The sequence below is a fragment of the Terrapene carolina genome, unplaced genomic scaffold (genome assembly GCF_002925995.2).
Source record: "Terrapene carolina triunguis isolate 2854851 unplaced genomic scaffold, T_m_triunguis-2.0 Scaffold517, whole genome shotgun sequence".
NCBI lineage: Eukaryota > Metazoa > Chordata > Testudines > Emydidae > Terrapene > Terrapene triunguis.
The window spans coordinates 85,107-106,246 of NW_020664868.1; the positions used below are offsets into that span (position 1 = coordinate 85,107).

General features: G+C 62.0%; 1 protein-coding gene across 1 annotated transcript; it reads left to right on the top strand.

Moving 5' to 3' along the window:
• Nucleotides 1–5,720: 5,720 nt before the first annotated feature.
• On the top strand, nt 5,721–21,134 carry AKT2 (AKT serine/threonine kinase 2). Its single transcript, XM_024219407.3, has 13 exons — nt 5,721–6,322; nt 8,583–8,711; nt 9,580–9,691; nt 11,309–11,462; nt 12,183–12,314; nt 12,960–13,025; nt 13,637–13,705; nt 14,452–14,574; nt 15,109–15,237; nt 15,522–15,736; nt 16,143–16,230; nt 17,170–17,272; nt 17,920–21,134. The coding sequence occupies exons 1-13, from the start codon at nt 6,154–6,156 to the stop codon at nt 17,997–17,999; spliced, it is 1,569 nt and encodes a 522-aa protein (XP_024075175.1). The 5' UTR covers nt 5,721–6,153; the 3' UTR covers nt 18,000–21,134.
• Nucleotides 21,135–21,140: the final 6 nt, after the last annotated feature.

The following is a 21,140-nucleotide window of genomic DNA, read 5'->3' on the forward strand; positions in this document are numbered from 1 at the left end:
CCTGGGCCTTAGCCTGGAAAATGCACAGAGAGGCAGGATCGAAAATCCTGCTCATTTAGAGCCGCACCCGCTCAACCAGCTGGAAGCAGGAAGGCCTGGGGGCAGTTTTCTGGCCTGTGCTGGGTGGGACGTCAGACTCTTCAATGTAACGGTCCCTCCAGCCTCAAAGTCGCTGAACCAATGACTTCATTTCCAATGACCCCAGCTTTCTATGGGCATGCCCCAAGGCCTGGCGCCCCAGCCCCCAACGCATGCCGTGCGGAATCCCTGCTGGAGGGCAGCGCTCTGCGGGGACAGGCGCTGTCCATGCACGCTGCCCCGGGCACCTGTGACCTGCGGGACTGAGCGTTCAGAGCAAGGGTCTAAAGTACTGCCGGCTCAGTCAGCAAATCGATAGGTCAGTCCCTGCAGCAGCTGTCTGTTTGCTGTCCCCTGTCTCTCTCTGGCGTTCTCACATGGCCCCGGGGCCCAGTAAGTCTGCACCTCACCATCTTTAATAGACGTTCAGCTAAGGCAGGAGCTGAATAACGGAGACCCTGGTGCGCTGAGGTCAGACAGGAAGACAGCGTCAGAGCAGGGACTCGAACCTGGCTCTGCCAAGTCCCCAGCTAGCCTGCTAACCACTGGGCACTCCTTCCTTCACGTAGCTGCAGTGAAACTTCTCAGAAGAGCTGTCGTTTCACACCTGACACGTCATATCTCCAGGCCAGCAGGGACCCTTACGATCACCCAGAACGCAGGCCCCGAACTGGCTGGTTGTGGCGAACTCCAGCCTGGCTTTCTCAGGGATCGGTTAGGGAGGGCAGTGCTTGTGCTCCAGTCCTTATAGCCTGGGACGGCTCCAGACATCTCTGGTGGCATTGTAACCACCTGTGGGCTCTGGCTGTTCCCCGGCAAGGAACTGGGGGGGCGGGGGGAAGCTGATCTAGTGAAAGTGAGCAGAGGTGCTGGATTGACCCTCCTGGGGCCCAAAATCTTCAGGGTCCAGCCCTCGTAGGAGCAGGGAGAAGCTTACACGGGCACCGGGATGGGGTCCCCGAAGCGCTCCGAGATCTGCTGAAGAAAAGTGCGATGTCAGAGACGTGTGAGAGTGAAGGACAGGAGGAGCTCAGTTTCTGTAGCCCGTTTAGTCCTTCCCCTCTCCAGGAGGTGACTGGCAAGTCTGGCCCTCCGAGGGGAGCCCGGGAGCCTGCCATTGGAGGGCAGTGCCAGCATGACCGCTGCTGAGCTCACTTGGTTTCCAACTGGTGACCTACAGGCTCTCCTGCGGGAGCCCACCAGCCCGGCCAGCGCTGAGATCGTAGTCAGAAGCGGTGCTCGAATGGCCACTGTGAAGTGATCGCATCCCCTGAGGCTCCAAGGCGCGTGCTGCCTGGCTTCTCCTCGCTTATTTCTAAAGGTCGCAGGGTCAGTCTCGCTGCCATCCTCGCAGGCTATGGCTGGCGTGCGTGAGCAGGGACGTCCCTTTGCTCTCTCTCACTGCACGCGGCTGCCCAGTAAAGTCTCAGAATCCCAGGGTGAGTTTCAAACGCCCCGCACGTCACTTGTGCAAAGGGGCGTAATGTTCCCCAAGGTTAAACTGATCAGCTCGGCTCTCGGGACGCTTTCCATTGGCTTGTTCTGTACCCGAGGAGCGTGTGGGGAACCCCGGGCTTTGATGCCACTGCTTGCGGAGCTGGTGAGGGCAGGGCAGGTGACGGGTCCATCCGAACCGCTCTTAGATTGCAAACTGCTCAGGGAAGAGACTTTAGGGGAGACGTTTCAGAAGCATCTCAATGAGTGAGGAGCCAGCGGGAAGGTCAGTGGGGCTTTGGCTCATAAGTGACTTAAACTCGTCTGAAAACGTTACCCTGTGTCATCTGTTGGGGGCCAAGTGCGTGGCAGGCATTCCCAGCCCCCACTGCCTTACACCGAAGACAGGCGCGTAGCTTTCTCCCTGTGGGTCAGAGCCAGCCGTGGTTTATCTGCAAAGGGCTGGTCTGTCTCATGCGGCAGTCAGCAATACAGGTGAGCTCGTCACCCTTAAAGGCATGTGATGTTCGCCGTTGCTCTGTGTCCCACAGTGCTGACCACCTGCTGGCCCAGAATAGCTCCCACCTCCTCAGAGTTGTTGGCGTTCCCCAGATGGCTTCTCTCTCTTCGCAGGCGTCCCTGCACCCGCCGGCAGTTTGCCGGCTTCATGGCCGGGCCGAGGACCTGGGGGACCCTAAGGCGGTGTCAGAAATTCCAGCCCTTGATAATCTCATTGTTAATCTGCTAAGATTAGCACTGACGCTGGGACTGCGTCTCGTCTCTAGCTAGCCACGGCTTGCTCGGTCCCGGGCTCCAGTCTCTTCTCGGCGGTACGTTGCTTTGGCCGGCGGCTCTGTAGGACGGGGGTAATGTTACCTCCTGCGCTTGGAGATTGGTAGGGGAGGGGCCACGTTTGCCGTTCGTCTGACCGGTGCTGCTAGTGGCATTTAAGAGGACTGCTTGGCGCACTGGACTGGGACCCAGCAGACCTGGATTCTGTTCCTAGCTCTGCCACTGGCCCGCTGGGTCACTGTGGGTGAGCCACTTCCTGTCCCTGGCCCTCAGTTTCCCCTCGATGAACAGGGATGATGCTAGTTTCCTCCTTTGTAAAGTGCTTTGAGCTCTCTGGATGAAAAGCTAGGGGTTCTTATTAAATCAAAGCGAGCCCCGCCGGGCTGTGGGCTGGACGAGCTGCCCCTCTGCCTAGCCTCCAAAGAAGTCCCTGGTGGTGATCTTCCTTGGTGGGGAAAACGAGTCGCAAATGGGCACTTCCAGGAAGTCAGTTCTTCTGCCAAGTCTCAGGTGTCTGCACCTCCCGAGGGCGCAGTCCCCCACCGGGCTGTTGGTCTGGCCTGTTTCACCCACACATTGTTCCTGGGGCGTTTCTCGGCAGACGGCCGGGACGGTTACGTTCTGGCGCCAACAGGACCCTGTGAAGCCTGGCCGTTTGGGCAAGAGGATGGTTCCTTTTGGAAATCGAGCAGCTCCATGTGCCGCCAGGTTCCCTGGGTCTTACCCCTTGGTTTGCTCTCCCCCAATCACTTGGCTCTGTCTCTCCAGCCGCCGTCCGGTCACCTGCGTTCTAGCCTATTGCAAATACCGTTTGCCTTGCGCGGGAGGAAGACCCGGCTGTGCGTTCGCAGCCTCGGACTCGCGCTGTGCGGGAGCAGCTGGGGTAAGCACTGCGGTGGCTTCTCTGTCCTGTCTTACGCGAGGCAGGGCCCTCTGTGCCCCAGGTCCCGACGGGAAGATGGTCCTAGTGCCGGTGTTTTGCTGAACCGTTAGCACTGTTACGTAAATGAGTGAAATCCAGTTGCAGCCCCGGCTTTGTTTGTTAGCTAGAATTGCAAGAGTAGTTCTGTATAAACTTGTCTGCCGGGATCAGAGTGATGGCGTCTTTCTCCCCCTCTTGCTTCTGGTCAGTTTTGCCAATGAAAACACATGTGGATTAAATCACCTTATTTGTGCGGGGTTTATTTAGCTCAGACGTGGAGCTTGGGGAGAGAAGTTTGGCCGTTCTGTGGCTGCATGCGGCCCGCGCCCGGCCCACTCACTGTCAGCTGGGGTGTGGATCAGAATTCTCTGTAAAACTGGGGGCACAATCTGAGCATCGAACTGGAAGCTCGGAGCGCTGGAGTCCAAATGCGCCGGCTGGCACGTCTCCCGCTCTCTTTGCCGGTTTCCCTCACTCAGGAGTTTGGCAGATCTGTTTGAAAAGCCCCTGTGATTGCCAAGGGCTAAATATTGCTAAAGCGCCTGTGGGGGTATTTCCAAACCGACGCAGCCCCCGCTCTGTGTATGCCCTCAGGCTGGCAATATTACACATCGCCTCTTCGGCATTCGCCATTTTGGTCTTATGGGGCGAGCTTTGGTCCCCTGGTCTCCAACCTCTGTTACTCCAGTGGCCAACCAGCTTTTCTCTTGGAGATCCTGGACTAGTCCAGATGTTTGGGCCTAGTTCTCCGAGCCCTCCGGAGATGCGAGCGGAGAGGAGCGCTGGCCAAGCATCTGGGCTGGTCAGACAATCTCCGAGGAAAACTGGACAAGTAAGGAAAGTCTCCCTTCCTCAGCCCAGAGTGGGCGAAGCGTGTTCGTGATGGAGAACCTAGTTCCCCAAAGGGGTGCGCGCTGGCGGGCGCAGGAGAGCTGGCGAGGGGGTAGGCCTCCGACGCCAAGGAATTCTTGACAGGCGATCTGAGCTCTTCCGCTGAACGGGCTGGACCTTTCTGGGGAACTGTCCCAGCCCCACTTGCTCCTGTTCAGGCGGCCCCAGAGCCGAGGCAGACAGCCGGCGGCGTGACATTTCGCCCGTTCCCTCTGCTGCAGGAACGGGGGGGAAGTAGAGCGAAGAGTGAGTCCCGCATGAGGCCAAGGTGAGTGGTAAGGAAAGGAAGTGTCCCAGAGAAAGTGAGCAGCACAGCAGGTGCTGAGAATTAGCGGGGTGTTCTCTGATTTGCCGTTCCCGAGTTGGTTCCGGGAAAGCGCGGTTATGCTAAGGCGTCCGAGGTGGAAATAGCCCGGGCTAGATGGGGTATCTGTACACCCTGCAAAGCTGGGACCAGCTGCCTTTCTAGTGACATGACGTTTTCTTTCTACCCTTGTCTTTGTTCATTGTGGTCCTGTCGTTCCGATTACCATCTCGCTTAGTTTCCCTACTTCAATCCTGCTGTTGGTCGTGGCTGCTAGCTTGGCTGTAGCTAGGTCTCTGGAGCACAGCGTGGGAGCTTCCCGGCTCCGGTGGCTCGCACAGTGCCGTCGCTGAACCGAAGTAGCTAGTCCGGGACGAGCGATCGCTGATGTGGGGGGAGAGGATCCCTCTGCTCCACCAGCCCCGGGTCGTGCGGCGTTAACGGGTGGGCCAGCATGAGGCAGGCCCGAGGCATGGCATGGGGAGGAAGGACCAGGCCCAAAGAGACCGGAGAGCCAGAAGCCGGTGGTGCTGTTGCTGGGCCATGGAATCCCAGCCTTGGGCCTGTAGGTTTGTACCTTCCTGCGGGTCTCGGAGCTCTCCAGCATGCTGGGCTCCAGCCTGGCCTAGGAAAGTGCCCTTGCCCGGGTTCGAGGGGAGCAGCCTGATTTCCCTGCCTCGCCGCGCGGCGCCCCAGCGGAGCCCGATAGCCGCGCTCCTGCAGGGCTCCCGGGCTTGCTGGAATGAAAATGGATCCAGCAGAAGTGCTGAGCGGCCCGGGAGCCCCCGGTACCCGTGCGCCGTCACTAGTGCTCTGTTCCTCGAGCCGGGCTGCGCTCGAGAGGGCTCGGCACAGGGGCGCCGCAGGCAAATGTGTCCTGCCCTGTGCTGGGGGGAGCCCCAAACTCCCTCCCTCTGGACCTGGAGCCAGACCCAGGGTGCTTCAGCCCGGTTGCTAGCAGGAGTTTTCCCTGACCAGCCTGGACAACAGACGCTTCTCAGAGCATCGTAGGTTCCCGGGCAGCGATCCTGGCTCCGTGCCAGCCACGTGGGCCGGGCTTCCAAGACAATCCCTGGCCCTGCCCCCCCCCAGGCCTGTCAGGTGACTCGGATTAATTTTTCTCCAGCTGTTTGTTTTGTAAGGGCTCTTGCCTGTGCAGCGCGTGTGTTTTCCCCGCCAGTGTCTTTGATCTGAGCATGTGCGATTAGTGCCTCTTATCTCCAAGGCTTTTTATCATCAGTGATGGTAGCACATGGTGCTGCGGGGAGATAAGGGTCACTGGAAACCGAGGTAAACACCTCGCTGGCTGCCTGAGCAGGTAGCCGGGCTCTCCCTGCAGCTCGGGGGTGTTTGCAAGCAGGGCTCTGATTCCCCATCCATGTAGCGGGGGAGTTTTTACTGATACCCTGTGTGGGGGCGGTTTCCTACTGATGCTGCCTTTCTGTCTTCAGCGGGAGAGCTGCGTCTCCGAGGCGTCCCCGTGTGCTTCGCCCCGTGCAGCGCGTGCAGAGGGCACTGGGCACGGGGGGGCAGAGGCTAGGGCACGTCTGATCACCACTCTGTCTGCCTTGGCTCGGTTTGTAAGCTCACGGGGGCAAGCGCTGCTGTGTGCTCAGTCCTCCGGGCGGAGGGGGCGGATTCGGACCCCGTGGCGAGCGACACTGGATCTTTGGTGGCGGCATTCGTGGGAGCTCCGTCCTCAGCTCTGTCTGGACGTCCAGTGAATTCTGCGATGGCAAACGGCTTCTTTTCTCCCACAGACGCTCACTGCGCCCGCAGCGCGTCCTGCAGCTGGCAGCGCTACCCTGGTTCCTTGTCCTGCCCTGCAGAGGTGGCCGGGAGCTGGGGCACCAACATGAACGACGTGTCAGTCGTCAAAGAGGGCTGGCTGCACAAGAGAGGTAAGGCTCCCACCCGAAGGTGGGGCGTGTTGGGGGCACACAATCGCACCAGCCTAACTAAAGGTGGGATTTTAACCGGTGCCGCTGTGTGTGTGGACACGCTGATAGGGTTTAAACTGGCCTGTGCTGCTTCAGTTTGCACTGTGAATTTCTAGGCGAGTTAAACCCATGGAGCCTGTTTTAACCCGATGTAAGTGTGTCCACACAGGTGTTTGCACTGGCTGAACTAATCCGGTTTTTGAACTGCTGCAACTTGTGTGTGAACCCAGGCCCTAGCTGTTGGTGCGGCAGCAGGCCTTTCCTGAGCCCTGCGGATAAGCTTTACTCCTGAGCCTGCTTGCCCAGGGCGCGTGGTGCTCTCCTCTGACCCGCTGACTCCAACAGCAGGTAGATTGTTCCCCTTGCTGTCCGTGCACAGCCCCTACGGGACTGCCAGCGCTCTGAAAGCCAAGCTGTAGCCGCGACTGTGTCCTGCCTCCTCTCATCGGACCTGTGGGCCCTGCTCTGCTGGCCCGTCTGGCGGCTCCGTCACGCCTCGGGCGGGAAATCCCCTTCCGGGGCGATTCCCCGCCGTGCTGTGCCAAGGGAGCGGGGTGGCCCTGAGTGGGAGGTGCAGCCTCCTGCTGCAGGAAGGCGGCTCAGGGCAGAGGCTCTGTGTTCCCTGGCGGAGAAGGGGAGGCTGTTTGAGGGCTGTGCCTGGCTTAGCGGCGTCCCTCCGGCTTCGGGGTGCCGCGGGGAATTGCCCCTTGCAGCTGCCGGGGAAAAGGAAGGCTCCGGTTTTCAGTTACCCAGCTGCCCAGCCTCCCCTTTCCCTGCAGCGCCCGGAGCGGGGGGTGGAAGGGAGCCCTCCCCCGAGCTGGGCACAGGCTGTGCTGCATTTTCTGCAGCTAGGGCCTGAGCCGAAGTGAGCAGGAGTCTTTCCATTGGCTTCAGTGGGCTTCGGAGCTGGCCCTCGGCTCGCTCCAACTGCAGCCCGCGCGGGAGAGCTCTGTCCTGGGCCCTGCCCGCAGCACGGTTAGCTCTGTGCTGCCAGTGCGCAGGCGGAGGCTGTTTGCCCGTTTCCCTGGCCAGCGCCGACAAAAGATGATTTCTGAGACCTCAGCGTGTGGCCGGAGCAGGGCTTGCTAGCCCCCCTTGCAGCAGTAAACGTCCCGGGAACAGGGACTGGAGAAGTGGTGCTAGCAACAGTTGTGCTTTCAACCCGGGTGTGGCTGGCCTGGCTTCGCTCCTGGAGCTGCCAGGACTACCCGCAGGAGCATAGGGCACGTCCTCCAGGCCGGCGTCCCCTCTGGGTGGCCCATGCCAACGCTCGCTTTTATTTTTAGCGTTCGTGGGCTATTGGAAGTGCAGGGGCCTTGCAGCAGCTGCGCGGGGGTTATTTATAGCAATGCTGAAGGTGGGCCTGTGCTTTCCTCGGTTGCCGAGCGCTTTCGGGAGTAGGCGCTGGCAGCCCTGCAGCTCCCTTTACGCCAATGCCTCCCCGGCATCTCCTCTCTGCCGGGGAGAGAGCAGGGGGTCAGGAGTCAGGGCTGTTTCTGTCCTTGGCATGGTGTTCCAGGACCAGGGGCTGGGGCTGCAATCCGGCTGATTTTGGTGCTGCCGGCTTACGCTGCAGTGGGGGGAGAGGTGCTAACCGAGTGACACCACGTCCCTTAAAACAGCCGCAGAGCCGGCCACTTCAGCTAACGTCAGGGCAGGGACCTGGGAGCCAGGACTCCTGGGTCTGTTCCCAGCTTTGCCACTCTCCCTCTGTGTCCTTGGGCAAGTCACTTCGCCTGCCTGGGTTTGGGTGGGCTTCCCTGGGAAATAAGGCTAGTTACCTGCCTTACTGGGATTCACAGGGGCCCCAAAGGAACCTCCAAACTCCTGCTTTTCCCCTGAAATACCTTAGAGGCCCCCCCATTTCATCACTAAGGATCTGTCTCAAGTGTTGGCCTGGCGTGGAACCTCTCCCACTCTTGGGCAGCCCGGCGGCGTGGTCTCGGTGTCCTTGGCTGTGTGTCAGCCTCTCGCCGCTAAAGCCCCGAAGTGGCTGTGGGGAGCTGAGAGCGCTGTGAGTCGGTCAGCGGGAATCCCGTGTCTCTGATGAAATTCGGTTGTTTGTCCCTTGGCTGGCTCCTTGCCGAGAGCAGGGCAGCGGCTCGGCGCTCCCGTTCTGCGGTGCCGACGTCGGGGTGGGAGCTGGTTTGACGCGGGCTCTGTAGCGAAGGGATGGAGCGAGGCATGAAGTAACGCCAGGCGCAATACGGTTTTGTTCCAGGGGAGTACATTAAAACATGGAGACCCAGGTACTTCCTTCTGAAAAGCGACGGCTCTTTCATTGGCTACAAGGAGCGGCCCGAGACATCCGATCACAGCTTGCCACCTCTGAACAACTTCTCGGTCGCAGGTACGTCTGCTGGTTAAACCCGGAGGTGCAGGGACACCCAAGGGACACAGCCGTGTCTCTCCTCAGCAGATGCACGGCCCCTTGGGAAAACAGGCGGCCCCCTTCTCACAGAGCCCACGTCCCCTCTGAAGCTGAGAGGAGAGGTCAGTCTCCAGGGTCTTTGTGCCATGGTGCTGTTTAGAGCATGAGTGCCCCGCTAACGGCTCGTCCAGCAGCTGCGATGCTCTGACGTGACACCCCCCGCCCGAGCGCTGCCTGGCCTGTCGCGGAGTGGGAGACTAGCAACCAGCTCGGCAGAGTTTGCATGCGGGACTAGTACAGGTTTAGTCCCAGTAGTGCTGGCCCCATTGAGAGCCCTGGTGTGGACGGGCTGCCGGCTGCCAAGGAGGGAGAAAACTTGTTCACCTTAGCCTCTGAGGATAGAACAAGAAGCAATGGGCTTAAACTGCAGCAAGGGAGGTCTAGGTTGGACATTAGGAAAAAGTTCCTAACTGTCAGGGTGGTTAAACACTGGAATAAATTGCCTAGGGAGGTTGTGGAATCTCCATCTCTGGAGATATTTAAGAGTGGGTTAGATAAATGTCTATCAGGGATGGTCTAGACAGTATTTGGTCCTGCCATGCGGGCAGGGGACTGGACTCGATGACCTCTCGAGGTCCCTTCCAGCCCTAGAATCTATGAATCTATGAATCTTTGAAAGGCCCCGTGCTGTAGGTGAGGCTGATGGGAGGCATTTAAAGACACAGGGTCATTATTTTAACGGGATCCTGCGATGAGCAGGGAGCCAGTGCAGGAGGTTGCGGGTTAGCAAAGGGGACCTGGTCTCAGAAATCAGTGGTAGCCTGCGCTCCCCCCCCTCTGCCCCCAGAATGCCAGCTGATGAAGACAGAGCGGCCCCGGCCGAACACGTTCGTCATTCGGTGCTTGCAGTGGACGACTGTCATCGAAAGAACCTTTCACGTGGACTCTCCCGACGAACGGTAGGTGCAGCTCCGTACGCTCCTGTCTGCGTCACGGCGCGCCCGCCTCCTCCACGCCCATCACGCAGCACAGGGCCTGGCGGGCGGCGGGGCGGGGCCGGGCTCTCTGGGAACTTAGCTCTTGGTCTTCAGATTCCTTGGCAGCCACTGGCCAGCCAGCCCTCCCAGCCCTGCTGAGAGGCAGATGTTCTCCCCATATCAAGGGGGAGACGGGGGCAGAGGGAGAAGGGTGTGTCCATCACCCTAGACCAAGATTGGGGGCTCCCCGGTGTTCCAGGTGCTACATGCAGGGGCTCCCCGCATGCCGGGTGCGGCACTGCGAGCTGAACAGAGGGTGGGAACGGGGAAGTGAAGTATTTCTGTGGCAGGACAGGAGTGTTCGTGTGATCCTGCGTCGGAAGGCCAAGCTAGGAACCTACGTCTCCAGCTGGGGTGTGCCTGGCTCTTAGAGGGGAGGCAGATGGAACCTGTCTGGCTCTCTGTGCCCCAGGCTGGAATTTCTCCCGCGAGTCCCAGCTCCATGCTGCGGAACGGGCCACGCTGGTGCCCGTGCCACACGCTACGTACTAGAGGGGTCTGGCAGTGAGCTCCTTGCCCCGCAGCCTCTGCTGCCCTGGGAGCTCTGGCGAGGTCAGGCAGTGCCAGCTGCCACCAGGACAGGTGTGTGAGCTGCCGCTCGCGTGCAGTGGCAGGGGTGGCCCCACGCTCACCCGCTGCCCAGCTGCTGGCGTGGAGGTGCCCAGGCTGTGAGAGCCGTGACAGGAAGTAGCGAGGAGCCTGAGGGGCGCAGGTGTGGCCTGCCTTGGAGCATTGCACGCTGGGACAGCAGGTCCCCTCCCCCGTAAGGAAGCGTAGCCACAGCGGGGTACGTGGGATTTGGCCTTACAGACGTGGGGCTGGTTCTGCCTGGCCATCGGCCGCAGAGCAGAGGTGTGACGCTCTCCTTGCACCAGAATGAAGGAGGCCACCAGGCGCTGGGTCGTGGAGAATCGCTGCGCACTGACAGACCCTCCCCGCCGACGGACATGTTGTCGGGGGAACCCCACTGATCCCCCCAGGAACCCTCGGGCACCGCTAGCTGCTGGCAGAGTGGGCATCCGTAGCTGGTGTGTGGCTTCCCGGCTCCCTGCTGAGCCTTGGGAGCGAAGCCGGGCTCTGACGGGGTCTGCTGCTCGGGGGTGGGATTGTGGTGATTGCGTTCACCGCTCGAGTTCCCCTCAGCCTTCCCCTCGGGACCATGGGGTCTCTGGGCGGCAGTGAGAAGAGCTGCTTGCTCTGAGCCCAGCACATCCTCACGCTGGGGGCCTCGTGCAACCAGAACAAGTGGGAAGTTCTGTGGTTGCACTAATTGCAAAGCAAAGGGCCGCTCCGAAGTGGGGATAATGGGTTGCGCTGGCAGAGTGCGAGCCCGGGGGTGTGGCGGCCCGGGCTGAAACGGTCAGGGCAGTGCTGGGACCCGGGGTCGCTCCTGTGGGAGAAGGAAGCACAGAAGCCTCCTCAGAGGTGCTGAAGCACCGGTCCATCCCTCCACCCCTGCCATGGTCTCCTCCCTCTGTAAGCGGCAGCGCTGGTGCCGGGCCAGGCTGCGGCACGCGCTGACCCCCGTGTTCACTGCAGGGAGGAGTGGATGCACGCCATTCAGACCGTCGCCAACAGCTTAAAGAACCAGGAGCCCGAAGAAGACACGATGGATTACAAGTGCGGCTCCCCCACCGACACCACCGGGGCTGAGGAGATGGAAGTGGCCGTGACCAAGCCCCGGGCGAAAGCAGTAAGGCGCCTAGCGTGATCTCAGCCGGGGGGACCCCAAACCTTGTTTCGGCTGTACTGTGAGGTCACCGGCTGGGGAAGGTCAGAACCCCCTGCGCCGGCGCAGTCGTGACGCTGGTCCGTTCCTCGCTCCAAGCTGCTACCGTCCCACGGCCAGGTTCTCCTGCGCACTCGCTGAGATGGGGGGTCACTCCACCTAGGTCCCTCACGGGTGCTGATCGCTCAGGAAACCCCGTCTCCTGCTACGGAAACGCGCTGTGCTTTCTTTCCCCCCGCCGCACTGACGTGTGAATCCTGCTAATGACTTGTCTGAAACACGGTTCCCTTTCGCCAGTCACCTTCTGTCAGCTCCAGGGGGTCTTCATCGGGGGGGCGGGGACAATTGACTTGGCCCCGTGATTTCTGCAAGCCCCTCCCCTAGCCGCTACCATCAATATTTATCTGGAACAAGAGGCTGCTCCGTGTTGGTTGAGTTTGGCCGGTTGGCACAGAGACAGTGGTTTAAACGGCAAGGGTGGAACTGCCCCCCTTGGTGCCGGAGGGCTGGAGTGGGGCGTAGCTGGGTGTCCTGGCCGTGTGCTGTTCTACCCGGGCTGGGACTAGCTACCACAGCGGGAGAACCCCTCGGTTTTCAATTGGCTCATTGGTTGGCGTTTCCCCACCTTCCAGCCGTCCCGTATGGCAGTGCATTAACCCTCCCCCCGTCTGCCTTTCTTCCTAGACCATGAACGATTTTGACTACCTGAAACTCTTGGGGAAAGGCACCTTCGGCAAAGTGATCCTGGTGCGGGAAAAGGCCACTGGGCGCTATTACGCCATGAAGATCCTGCGGAAAGAAGTCATCATCGCAAAGGTACGTTCTGGGCAGGGTCAGCGCAGAGGGGCTTGGGGGCAGCTCGCTGAAGGCAGATGCCAAGTGAGACGAAACAAGGCGTATTCCAAACCCACAGGCGTGTGCTGTACGTCGTTAGGTAACGTCATCCTCTGCTGGTTACGCTCGCTGTCCGTCTCTCTCCTGTCTCTGTGTGTGTTTGCCTCTGGGAGCAGGGGCAGAAATTCTCAGCTGTGCTTCAAAGACTTAGAAATTAATGTGTTCACCCGTCACCATCCGCCTTCGGCTGTAAGCTGCTTGGGGCAGGGGCTGTGTCTGTGGTGTTTGTACAGTACCTGGCGCCATGGGGGCTGCTACCTGGCTGGGGTTCCTCAGGGCTAGAGCAATAAATGGGGGGGGGGGACTGTGGGCGCTGAGTCAGCAACACACTTAAGCACCCGCTTCCCTTAAAGTTGAGTGGACGCGAGCGTGTTCTCCCGTGCTTTGCTGGCCAGCTGCGAGCGTTGTGCCTTGGCTGCTGTTCCCCTCGGGTGCGAACGCCGCCCCCCGCCCCCCGGGCTGGATTCCGCTCCGCACCTGCCAGCTCGACGGCTGCGGCTCTGGGGCTGGGTGGCACGGCCGGCTTTGAGTGCGCGACTGATCTCTGCGGGGTCTGTCTCCCTGCAGGACGAGGTGGCACACACGGTTACAGAGAGCAGAGTGCTGCAGAACAGCAGGCATCCCTTTCTGACGGTAAATCCCCCCGCGGGGGCTCCGGGCGGGTGGGGTGGGCGTGCCAGCCGGGGAAGTCCCTGCGGGGGCTCTGGGGCGGGTGGGGTGGGCGTGCCAGCTGGGCAAGTCCCCACGGGGGCTCTGGGCGGGCGGGGCGGGCGTGCCAGCTGGGGAAGTCCCCGCGGGGTCTCTGGGCGGGCGAGGCGGGCGTGCCAGCCAGGGAAGTGGCCTGTTTACATGCCAGCCTAAACCTGAAAGATCCTTCAGACTCACAGCGTCACCTCCTTGAGCAGTGTCCCCTGGGAGGGGCTGCCCCGAGCTGGGTGTCCGGGCGCAGAGCGTTCATCTCTCGCTTGTCGGCTCCCGGGCAGCCACCTGGGAGGGAGCACGAGCCAGGGCTGCGCAGTGGCCACTGGGAAATGAATGTGCCGGTGCCCAGCTCCTGCCGTTGGCCCCAGGCTGGCGCTGGCAGCTGAGAGGCCCTGCGCTGGGCGTGCCGCTCGGCCTGGGAGCCGGGAGTCTAGCTCCGCCGTTCCCTGGCGTGGGAGCTGGAGTAACAGCACCACAGTCCCGGGGAACGCCGAGCCATGCAGCCGGCGGCTGCCTCTTCTCAACCACTCCCTCTGTTGCAGGCGCTGAAATACGCCTTTCAGACCAACGACCGGCTGTGCTTCGTGATGGAGTACGCCAACGGCGGAGAGGTGGGTCCTGTGTGTGCAGCCTGGCACCTCAAACAGCCGCACGGGCTGGGGGAGGGGAGAGATTCGGGAGCCGTTCTGCCCCCCGCACTGCTGAGGGGGGCTGGCCAAGACCGTGGGGGGGTGCAGAGGAGCCAGCAGGAAGATGGCCCATGTCTGTGACTGACCCCCCCACCCCCCTCTGCGGCAGGGCAGAATTTCAATTCGTCCATCGTCTCACTCGGGGGCTCTCAGGTCTTACAGCAGCTCTTGCCGGCCCCGGCCCCTGGCAGGGGTGTGTTAGCCCTGCCGTAAGGAGCTGTGACACAGGAAAATCTGCCCCCACAGGCCAGCTAGACAGGACTCCTGGGTTCCCTGCCCAGCCGTCGCTGATGGGCATCTGGCCGTAGGAACGTCATTCTCCCAGCTATGGGGGGGATTGTTACCCACGGCAGGTGTGGCTAACGCTGTGTCCTGCCAGCAGCACTGACCAGCCTCTCCTAGTTCTGCGCAGTGCCGCTGCCGGCTGCTGCGAGTTCCTCCAGCGTTGTTAGTGCTGGGCCTGGCAAGGGAAACCCAAGCGTGTTCGAGGGACCCTTTCTGAACTGCCTGGCTCGGGTACGTTCTCCCGCCTCGGGGGCTGTCAGCGTTCTGAGTGCCCAGGGCAATGCGCGTCGGACACACCCGCCGGCCTAGACCTGCCAGAGCCATCGGCCCTCGGTTGGCTGCCTTCGCACTAACGGCCCCCACTCGGTTTTCCTTCCCTCCAGCTGTTTTTCCACCTTTCGAGAGAGCGCGTGTTCACGGAGGAGCGGGCCCGTTTCTATGGTGCTGAGATTGTGTCGGCGCTGGAGTACCTGCACTCCAGGGACGTGGTCTACAGGGACATCAAGGTAATGTCAGGACAAACAGCCGTCTTCCTGGGCACTGGGGCTGCAGCTGGAGTCGGTGCTCAGAGCCGCTGGAAACCAGGCCCTTGAGTGTCTCAGCAGCGCCGCGCCCTGGCTGGATTTCGTCACTGCAGGAGGGCGTCCGGAGAACAGGTGGCAAGGGCCCTTCGCCCCTGTCCCTGCTTCCGAGGGCTCCCTCCCAGCCCCCAGTACGGCCTGGCGAGCGGGTAGTTAAAAACTTCCTCTTTTACCCAACCCTTGGCTCGCCTTCCTCCCGGCCGCTGTACCCGCGAGGAGAGGCAGCTTCCAGCTGGGAATCCGGGCTGCTCCCGAAAGCAGCCAGACCGCCCGCGTCCGGCGCAGTGATCTCTCGGGGGTTGACGAGGATTGACTTGCTGTTGATCGTTACCCAGGCCTAACGATGGTGGTGGCGGACTAGCCCCCACGCCCCATCGAGCTCACCGTCTCGGCTCCGTATGGACGAGGGAGCGGAATTAACCGGAGCTCTAACCCCCTCGCTCCCTCTCTGCCTTTCAGCTGGAGAACCTGATGCTGGATAAAGACGGCCACATAAAGATCACGGACTTCGGGCTTTGTAAGGAAGGCATCACGGACGGCGCCACCATGAAAACCTTTTGTGGGACGCCGGAGTACCTGGCCCCGGAGGTATTGATCCCTCACTATTAAGTGTATTACGGTAACACCGCCCCGACCCAGGCCAGGGGGGTTGGGAGCCAGGACTCCTGGGTTCTGTCCCGGCTCGGGGAGGGGTGGGGGTGGGGGTTGGGAGCCAGGACTCCTGGGTTCTGTCCTGGCTCGGGGAGGGGTGGGGGTGGGGGTTGGGAGCCAGGACTCCTGGGTTCTGTCCTGGCTCGGGGAGGGGTGTGGGTGGGGGTTGGGAGCCAGGACTCCTCTCTGCCCCTCACGAGCCCCCCGCTTTCCCTGCACAGGTGCTGGAGGACAACGACTATGGGCGGGCTGTGGACTGGTGGGGGCTGGGCGTCGTCATGTACGAGATGATGTGTGGCCGCCTCCCCTTCTACAACCAGGACCACGAGCGGCTCTTCGAGCTGATCCTCATGGAGGAGATCCGCTTCCCCCGCACCCTCAGCCCCGAGGCCAAGGCCCTGCTGGCCGGGCTGCTCAAGAAGGACCCCAAGCAGAGGTGGGTGGGTGCTGGGCACATGGTGCCAGCTCTCGCTGGCAGGTGCGTCGGTCGCCAGGGAGACGGTCAGGGCCAGGAGATTCCCCCATGGCCGGTGCAGACCAGAGGCGAAGTGTCCTCGGCTCCTGCCCAGGAGAACAGGGCTTAAAGCTTCTAGGGTCTTCCCTGGGCAGGTCTCTGGCCTGGCTTGGCCAGGGGGTCCAGCGGGGCCAGGCCGAGAGCCTAGGTCGACGCGCTGGTTTCAGTGTTGCTGCTTGACACAGGCCGGGAGCCTGCTGCTTTACAAGGGGCTCCCTGACCTTTGGCACCATCCGACTGACCGGATTTCAAATGGCACCTGGAAAGCAGTGCCCGTAGCCCAGGCCCTGGAGCGCGGGCCAGGGAGTAAGATGCTCTGTGTCCCCAGGCTAGGCGGAGGGCCGACCGACGCCAAGGAGGTGATGGAGCACCGCTTCTTCACGGCCATCAACTGGCAAGACGTGGTTCAGAAGAAGGTAAGAGGGGGAACCCGCTTTGCTGGGGACAGGCTGGGTTTTTTCTCAGCCCCTGAACCACTTATCTGAAGAGTTCTCGGAACAGCCACCGAGTGTCCATGCGAGGTTGCAAAAGCCGCCCGTCAGCACGGAGCAGAGCTCGGGGTCCCACGTGCTGGGAGGGATGGGCCAGGCTGGGATTACAGGACGGGAGATCCTGGCACTCGCTTCCCTGCATTGAAAACCTCCACGAGGAACCTCTGTCTGCAAACAGCGCAGCAGCTTTGGTGTGAATTGCGAGACCCCGGTGCTGTAAAGCGACACTGTCCCATCAGAATCATCCTTCCGAAAAAGTGACCCAGGCAGGGTTGGGAGAGGCTGCGGGACTCCTGGCCATGCTAGGGGGCTGGTTTCCGCCCGGTGTGGGCGGTAGAATAGAGCCGTTCACACAGGAATACCAAGGTCCTGGGGACGTAAACACAGACCTGGCCAACAGCTTACGATACACCCCAGCGTCGGTGCGAGGTGAGGGCCCGGGCCGGGCAGTTGCACGTCTTCTCCTGCCTTGGTTCAGAGCTGCGGTGATTGGTTTGCAGACCCGGGGGAGGAGGGGTTGGAGCTGTGTCTAAAGCCAGCCCTGCTTCTCGTGGGAACCTCGCTTCACATGGCAGGCAGGTGTCCCTGCTCGGCGACCTCTCTCGGGTCGGTCTAGGTGTGGATTAGCTCGGGGTGAGTGGAAATCGGCGCAGCCCCTGGGTCCCCGGGCTGGTTTCAGGTGGCGAGCGGCGTCGCTTGGTGTAGCGGTGGCTGACGCTGCTCTCAGCAGCCGTGGGAGCCGAGGTGGAGCCGGGCCCTGGGGTGGTTCATGGCAGGCGCAGACCCAGCCGAGCTGTCGTGCTGGGGACGGGGGGAGCCAGTGGGCGTTCCCGGTTACCGATCGCAGCCTCTCTTGCTCTGCAGCTCGTCCCACCATTTAAGCCCCAAGTGACATCTGAGATCGACACGCGATATTTTGACGACGAGTTCACGGCGCAGTCGATCACCATCACGCCTCCTGACCGATGTGAGTATGGCCGGGCTGGGCCGCGCCGGGCTCTGGGGAGGGGCTGAAATGGAGGGAGCCCCGCCCCGCCCAGCACAGAAACAGGGCAAGCCTGGCTGGTCTGGTGGCCTAAGCACAGGGCCGGGAGCCAGGATTCCTGAGCTCTAACCACTGCCATGGCACCGCATTGTGTAGCGAGGACGTCAGCGGGGCCAGGGTGTGCGCGGGGCTGTACGCTGAGTGGCCGATGTCTCTGGAGGGATGTCGGCTGAAAGACCCCAAGACGCAGGGTTTGATCACACATACTCTGGGAGCACTCACAAGGACCGGCCCAGGTCCGGGGCCTTGTATTGCTGAGACACGCGGCGAAAACCGCTCGTGGAGGGAGAAGGGAAAGGTGGTCCCCAGTGTAGACTGGGACCCGAGCTGGGAGCGGGCCCCCGGCTTTCTCTTGGTGGGAAGGAGGTGGAGATAACACCACGTAGCCCAACTCCTGGGCATCTCGGGTTGCACAGGCGCTCTGGTGGCCATTTGCGGAAGCACCCAAGGGGTTTAGGAGCATGAGTCCTGTTGAAGGCCACCTGGGCGCTGTGCTTCCAACTCCCTGTGGTCCTTGGAGACACCCCCCCCCCCCCCCCCCCATACGCCGCTTCTCTCTCTGGCTGCAGATGACAGCATGGACTCCCTGGAGGCCGATCAGCGGACGCACTTCCCCCAGTTCTCCTACTCCGCCAGCATCCGAGAATAGGCGGCGGCCGGCAGAGACTTGGGCTCCGAGCACAGGAGACCTGGTTGGTTTTGTTCCTGGGATTTCTCTCCAGCAATCTGGTCACACACTAGCCCGGCCCCCCGGCGGTGCAGGGGCAGCCCCAGCTGTTTGAAACTCCGCCAGTTTGGCATCGCACGGCCGGGCGGGGAGCCGCCTGGAAAGGAAGGAAGTGCTCTTGCTCCGTGGCTCTGAGCAGCTCCGAGCCCTGCCTGGTTCAGTCCCATGGGGTTGCTTTTATTTTAAACTCCTCGAAGTGCTTACAGCTTTTAAAGACACCCCACCCCACGAGAGAGCCCCTCTCGCAGCCTTCCTCCAGCGCCGAGGGCCCCTCGCGCCCTGCGGGCCATAACCTACAACCCAGCCCCGGAGAGAGGTTCGTGGAGAGGAATCCTGTGGAATCGAAACTGACTTGCATTTGCCCGTTCTGTCCAGAGATTTCTGTTGGTTCCGGAGAGCGCCGCTGAGTGGCCGTGACGTGACTCGGCCGCTCCGCTGGGACGCACGGTAACCCTCCGAGCAGGCCGAGAGCCCGGCGGGCTGCTGTTCACTTCATTGCTCCGTTAGCTCGGCTCCGGTGCACGAGGGACGCTGGCTCGCCAGCCCCAGGGTTGGGTTCATGGTTCCTGTTTTCTCTTCTGCCTGTTACATCTTGACAGCCCTTCCTCGCACCTGCTGGGCAAGGGGCACCACCAGAGCCGCGTGGATCTCGGCGGGAGGGACGGGGAGTCTGCTGGGCACCTGGAGACTCAGCAGGGCTCCCACAGCACAATAGCACTAAGGAAGAAGCCGGCTCTTTCCACGGGAAGTGACGTGTCAGGACGGGCGGGGTTCTCGCCGGGGAAAGCCGGCCCCAGCCCCCGGCGGTACCTGTGTACAACGCGCACAGTTGTAAAAGCAATAACATTTTTTCTTCAAAGCTGCCTTAAAGCCAGACGTCGGCGCGCTCGGCGCTGCGGTCAGTTCACGCCCGGCGTGCGGCAGGATTTTATACAGAACAACTGGGCGGCTACTAAACGCTGCAGCGCTTGGCTCCTTCCGCAACTCCTGTGAGCCTCTCGCTCGCCAGCGCAGCCCCCAGACTTTGGGCTAAGCTTTTCCCACAGCGCGCGCCAAAGGCCCCGTTTCCCCAGCAGGACGCACCCTGCCCTGTCACTGACGCTGCCGAGGGCTGGGGAGCGCCACCCCGTCCCACCCAGCGCCAGTGGCTGGGCAGAGTGCATCGGGCGCCGGAGACCGTTCCGAGTCGCGGGAGCTGAGCGCTTTCCCCATTGTCACTAGGCTGCCGGCCCCTGGACCCCGCGGGTCAGACTCAAACGCTCCAAAACCATCTGCAGCTTTGAGGGGCGGGGGGAGCAGCTGCCTTCTGCTCCTCCTGGCGTCCCAGAGCCCAGCGTGTCTCTGAGCTACGCCTGGGCCGTAAATCGCAGCGAGCCGGCCGCCGTTCTGCCTGGGGTGCAGGTTCCAGCCCCGTTGTGCGGGTGAGGCGCCCTCAGGGCGCGTGGCGGGGGACCCAGACGCCGGGGCTTGCTGCAGCTGCTCGGACAGAGAACCTGGCCCACCCAGTTTTTCAGTCAGACCCGTTGTGATGGGATATTCTCGCCTGCTCTGGTGCCTGAGCCAAGCTGCGTCCCTGGCATGCGGGGTCTTTTTCCCCAAGATTTTCACTTCGGTCAGCCAGTTCGCCGTTAATTCCGGGGGTTGGTTCCCCACGGTGCGGTTCCCTTGCAGGCAACGGACGCACTGGGGAACGGCTGACGCCCAAGACGCCGCGTGGTTTGGGAAATAGCCGATTAGGTCTGATCTGAGGGATGGGGGGCCAGGGGTGTCGGGTACTCGGCTCTCCCTGCTGTGCAGTCAGGCCCCGGGATTGCCGCGTCGGGGGTGGGCATACCTGCCAGCTCTAACTTTTTAATCTCTTGAGTATTTCTGCTGCCTTTACCTGTGTCAGAGCCGGCGCCGATCTGCGTCCCGGTCCTCTCCAGCTGCTCCTCGCCGAAGTCTCTGAATTTCTCAGGGGGGGCGAGAGCCTCGTCCCAAGTGCCGGAGCCAGCCGTGCAGCCTGGCTGCGATTTGGGAGAAAGACTTGCCGCTGCTCGGCTGCCCCCCTGGAAAGGCGCCCGCGTTTCTGAGCTGCAGGGCTGGGCCCCCTGTTTGCTGCAGGATCTGGGGCTACTCAGCGAGGGGGTCCGCAGGGCTCATACGCTGCAACGTCCCCTTAACCCTCCATCCCCAGATAGGGCTCCAGCGTTGCTCGCACGCGGGTAGTTGGGCTGAATTTGAGGCTCAGGCACTTGACACTCGGAGCCTTGTGCAGCGTCAGCCTGGGGAGGGGACGGGGGGTGGTTCTCGTGCCCTGTCCCAGCCGGTGACGCGCCCCTGGCAATACTGGCACAGGGGCTGGGGCAGGTTCCCCCTGCTCGTTCAGAGCACGCCAGAGAATCTCGGCAGCGCCGGTCTGTCTCCTCCCGCAGCCCAGAGCTCTGGCGGGGGCCTGCGGAACGGCAGGTGCCTCCGAGCTGCCGGAGCCCCTGGCTGGAGTTCATCTGGGAACGGCCCTGCATGGGGGGCCCCAGGCTGAACTCAGGAGCCGGTTTTGTGCCCTGTCTCCCCCCTGCGCAGCTGGGCCTGGGGAGGGGGGCCCCCGCCAGGCGCGGGGCTGCCCCCAGGGTCTCAGCAGCAGGTTTATCCCCATTGTTCCCCCAGGGTAACACAGCTGGGGAGGAAACCCCTGTTTCCCAGTCCGGTGCCTTCAACCTCCCTGGGCTTCCCCAAGCTCGGCGTCAGGCCTGTGCGCGAGCAGCCGAGGCCAGTTCTGAATGCGCAGAACTCAGCTGGCAGCTTCGGCGTCCGGGGAGCAGCGCGTCACCCCCGTGCCTGGTCTGCTGGGCCAGCCCCAGGCCGAGCGCGCACAGACCGCCGGCTGCTGGGCGGGCGGCGCTGGCTGCTGGGCGGGCGGCGCTGCCCGGGGTGGAGAAGCATTTGCAGATGCTGTCAAAGTGCTTCATTGCTTGGCCTGTGTATTTCACGCTGCATGTGTCAGGGAGCCAGGTGGGACCTTAGCAAAGCTTTAATTTAAAACCCATGTGGCCGCCTGGGTTGCTTGTCTCTGGCCAGATGGCC

Excerpts from the sequence above, each read along its gene's own strand:
- AKT2 (XM_024219407.3), top strand. The coding sequence starts at position 6,154 with ATGGCAAACGGCTTCTTTTCTCCCACAGACGCTCACTGCGCCCGCAGC. Across the intron at positions 13,026-13,636 it reads GCAGGCATCCCTTTCTGACG|GCGCTGAAATACGCCTTTCA; the intron begins GTAAATCCCCCC and ends CCTCTGTTGCAG. Across the intron at positions 16,231-17,169 it reads AAGACGTGGTTCAGAAGAAG|CTCGTCCCACCATTTAAGCC; the intron begins GTAAGAGGGGGA and ends CTTGCTCTGCAG.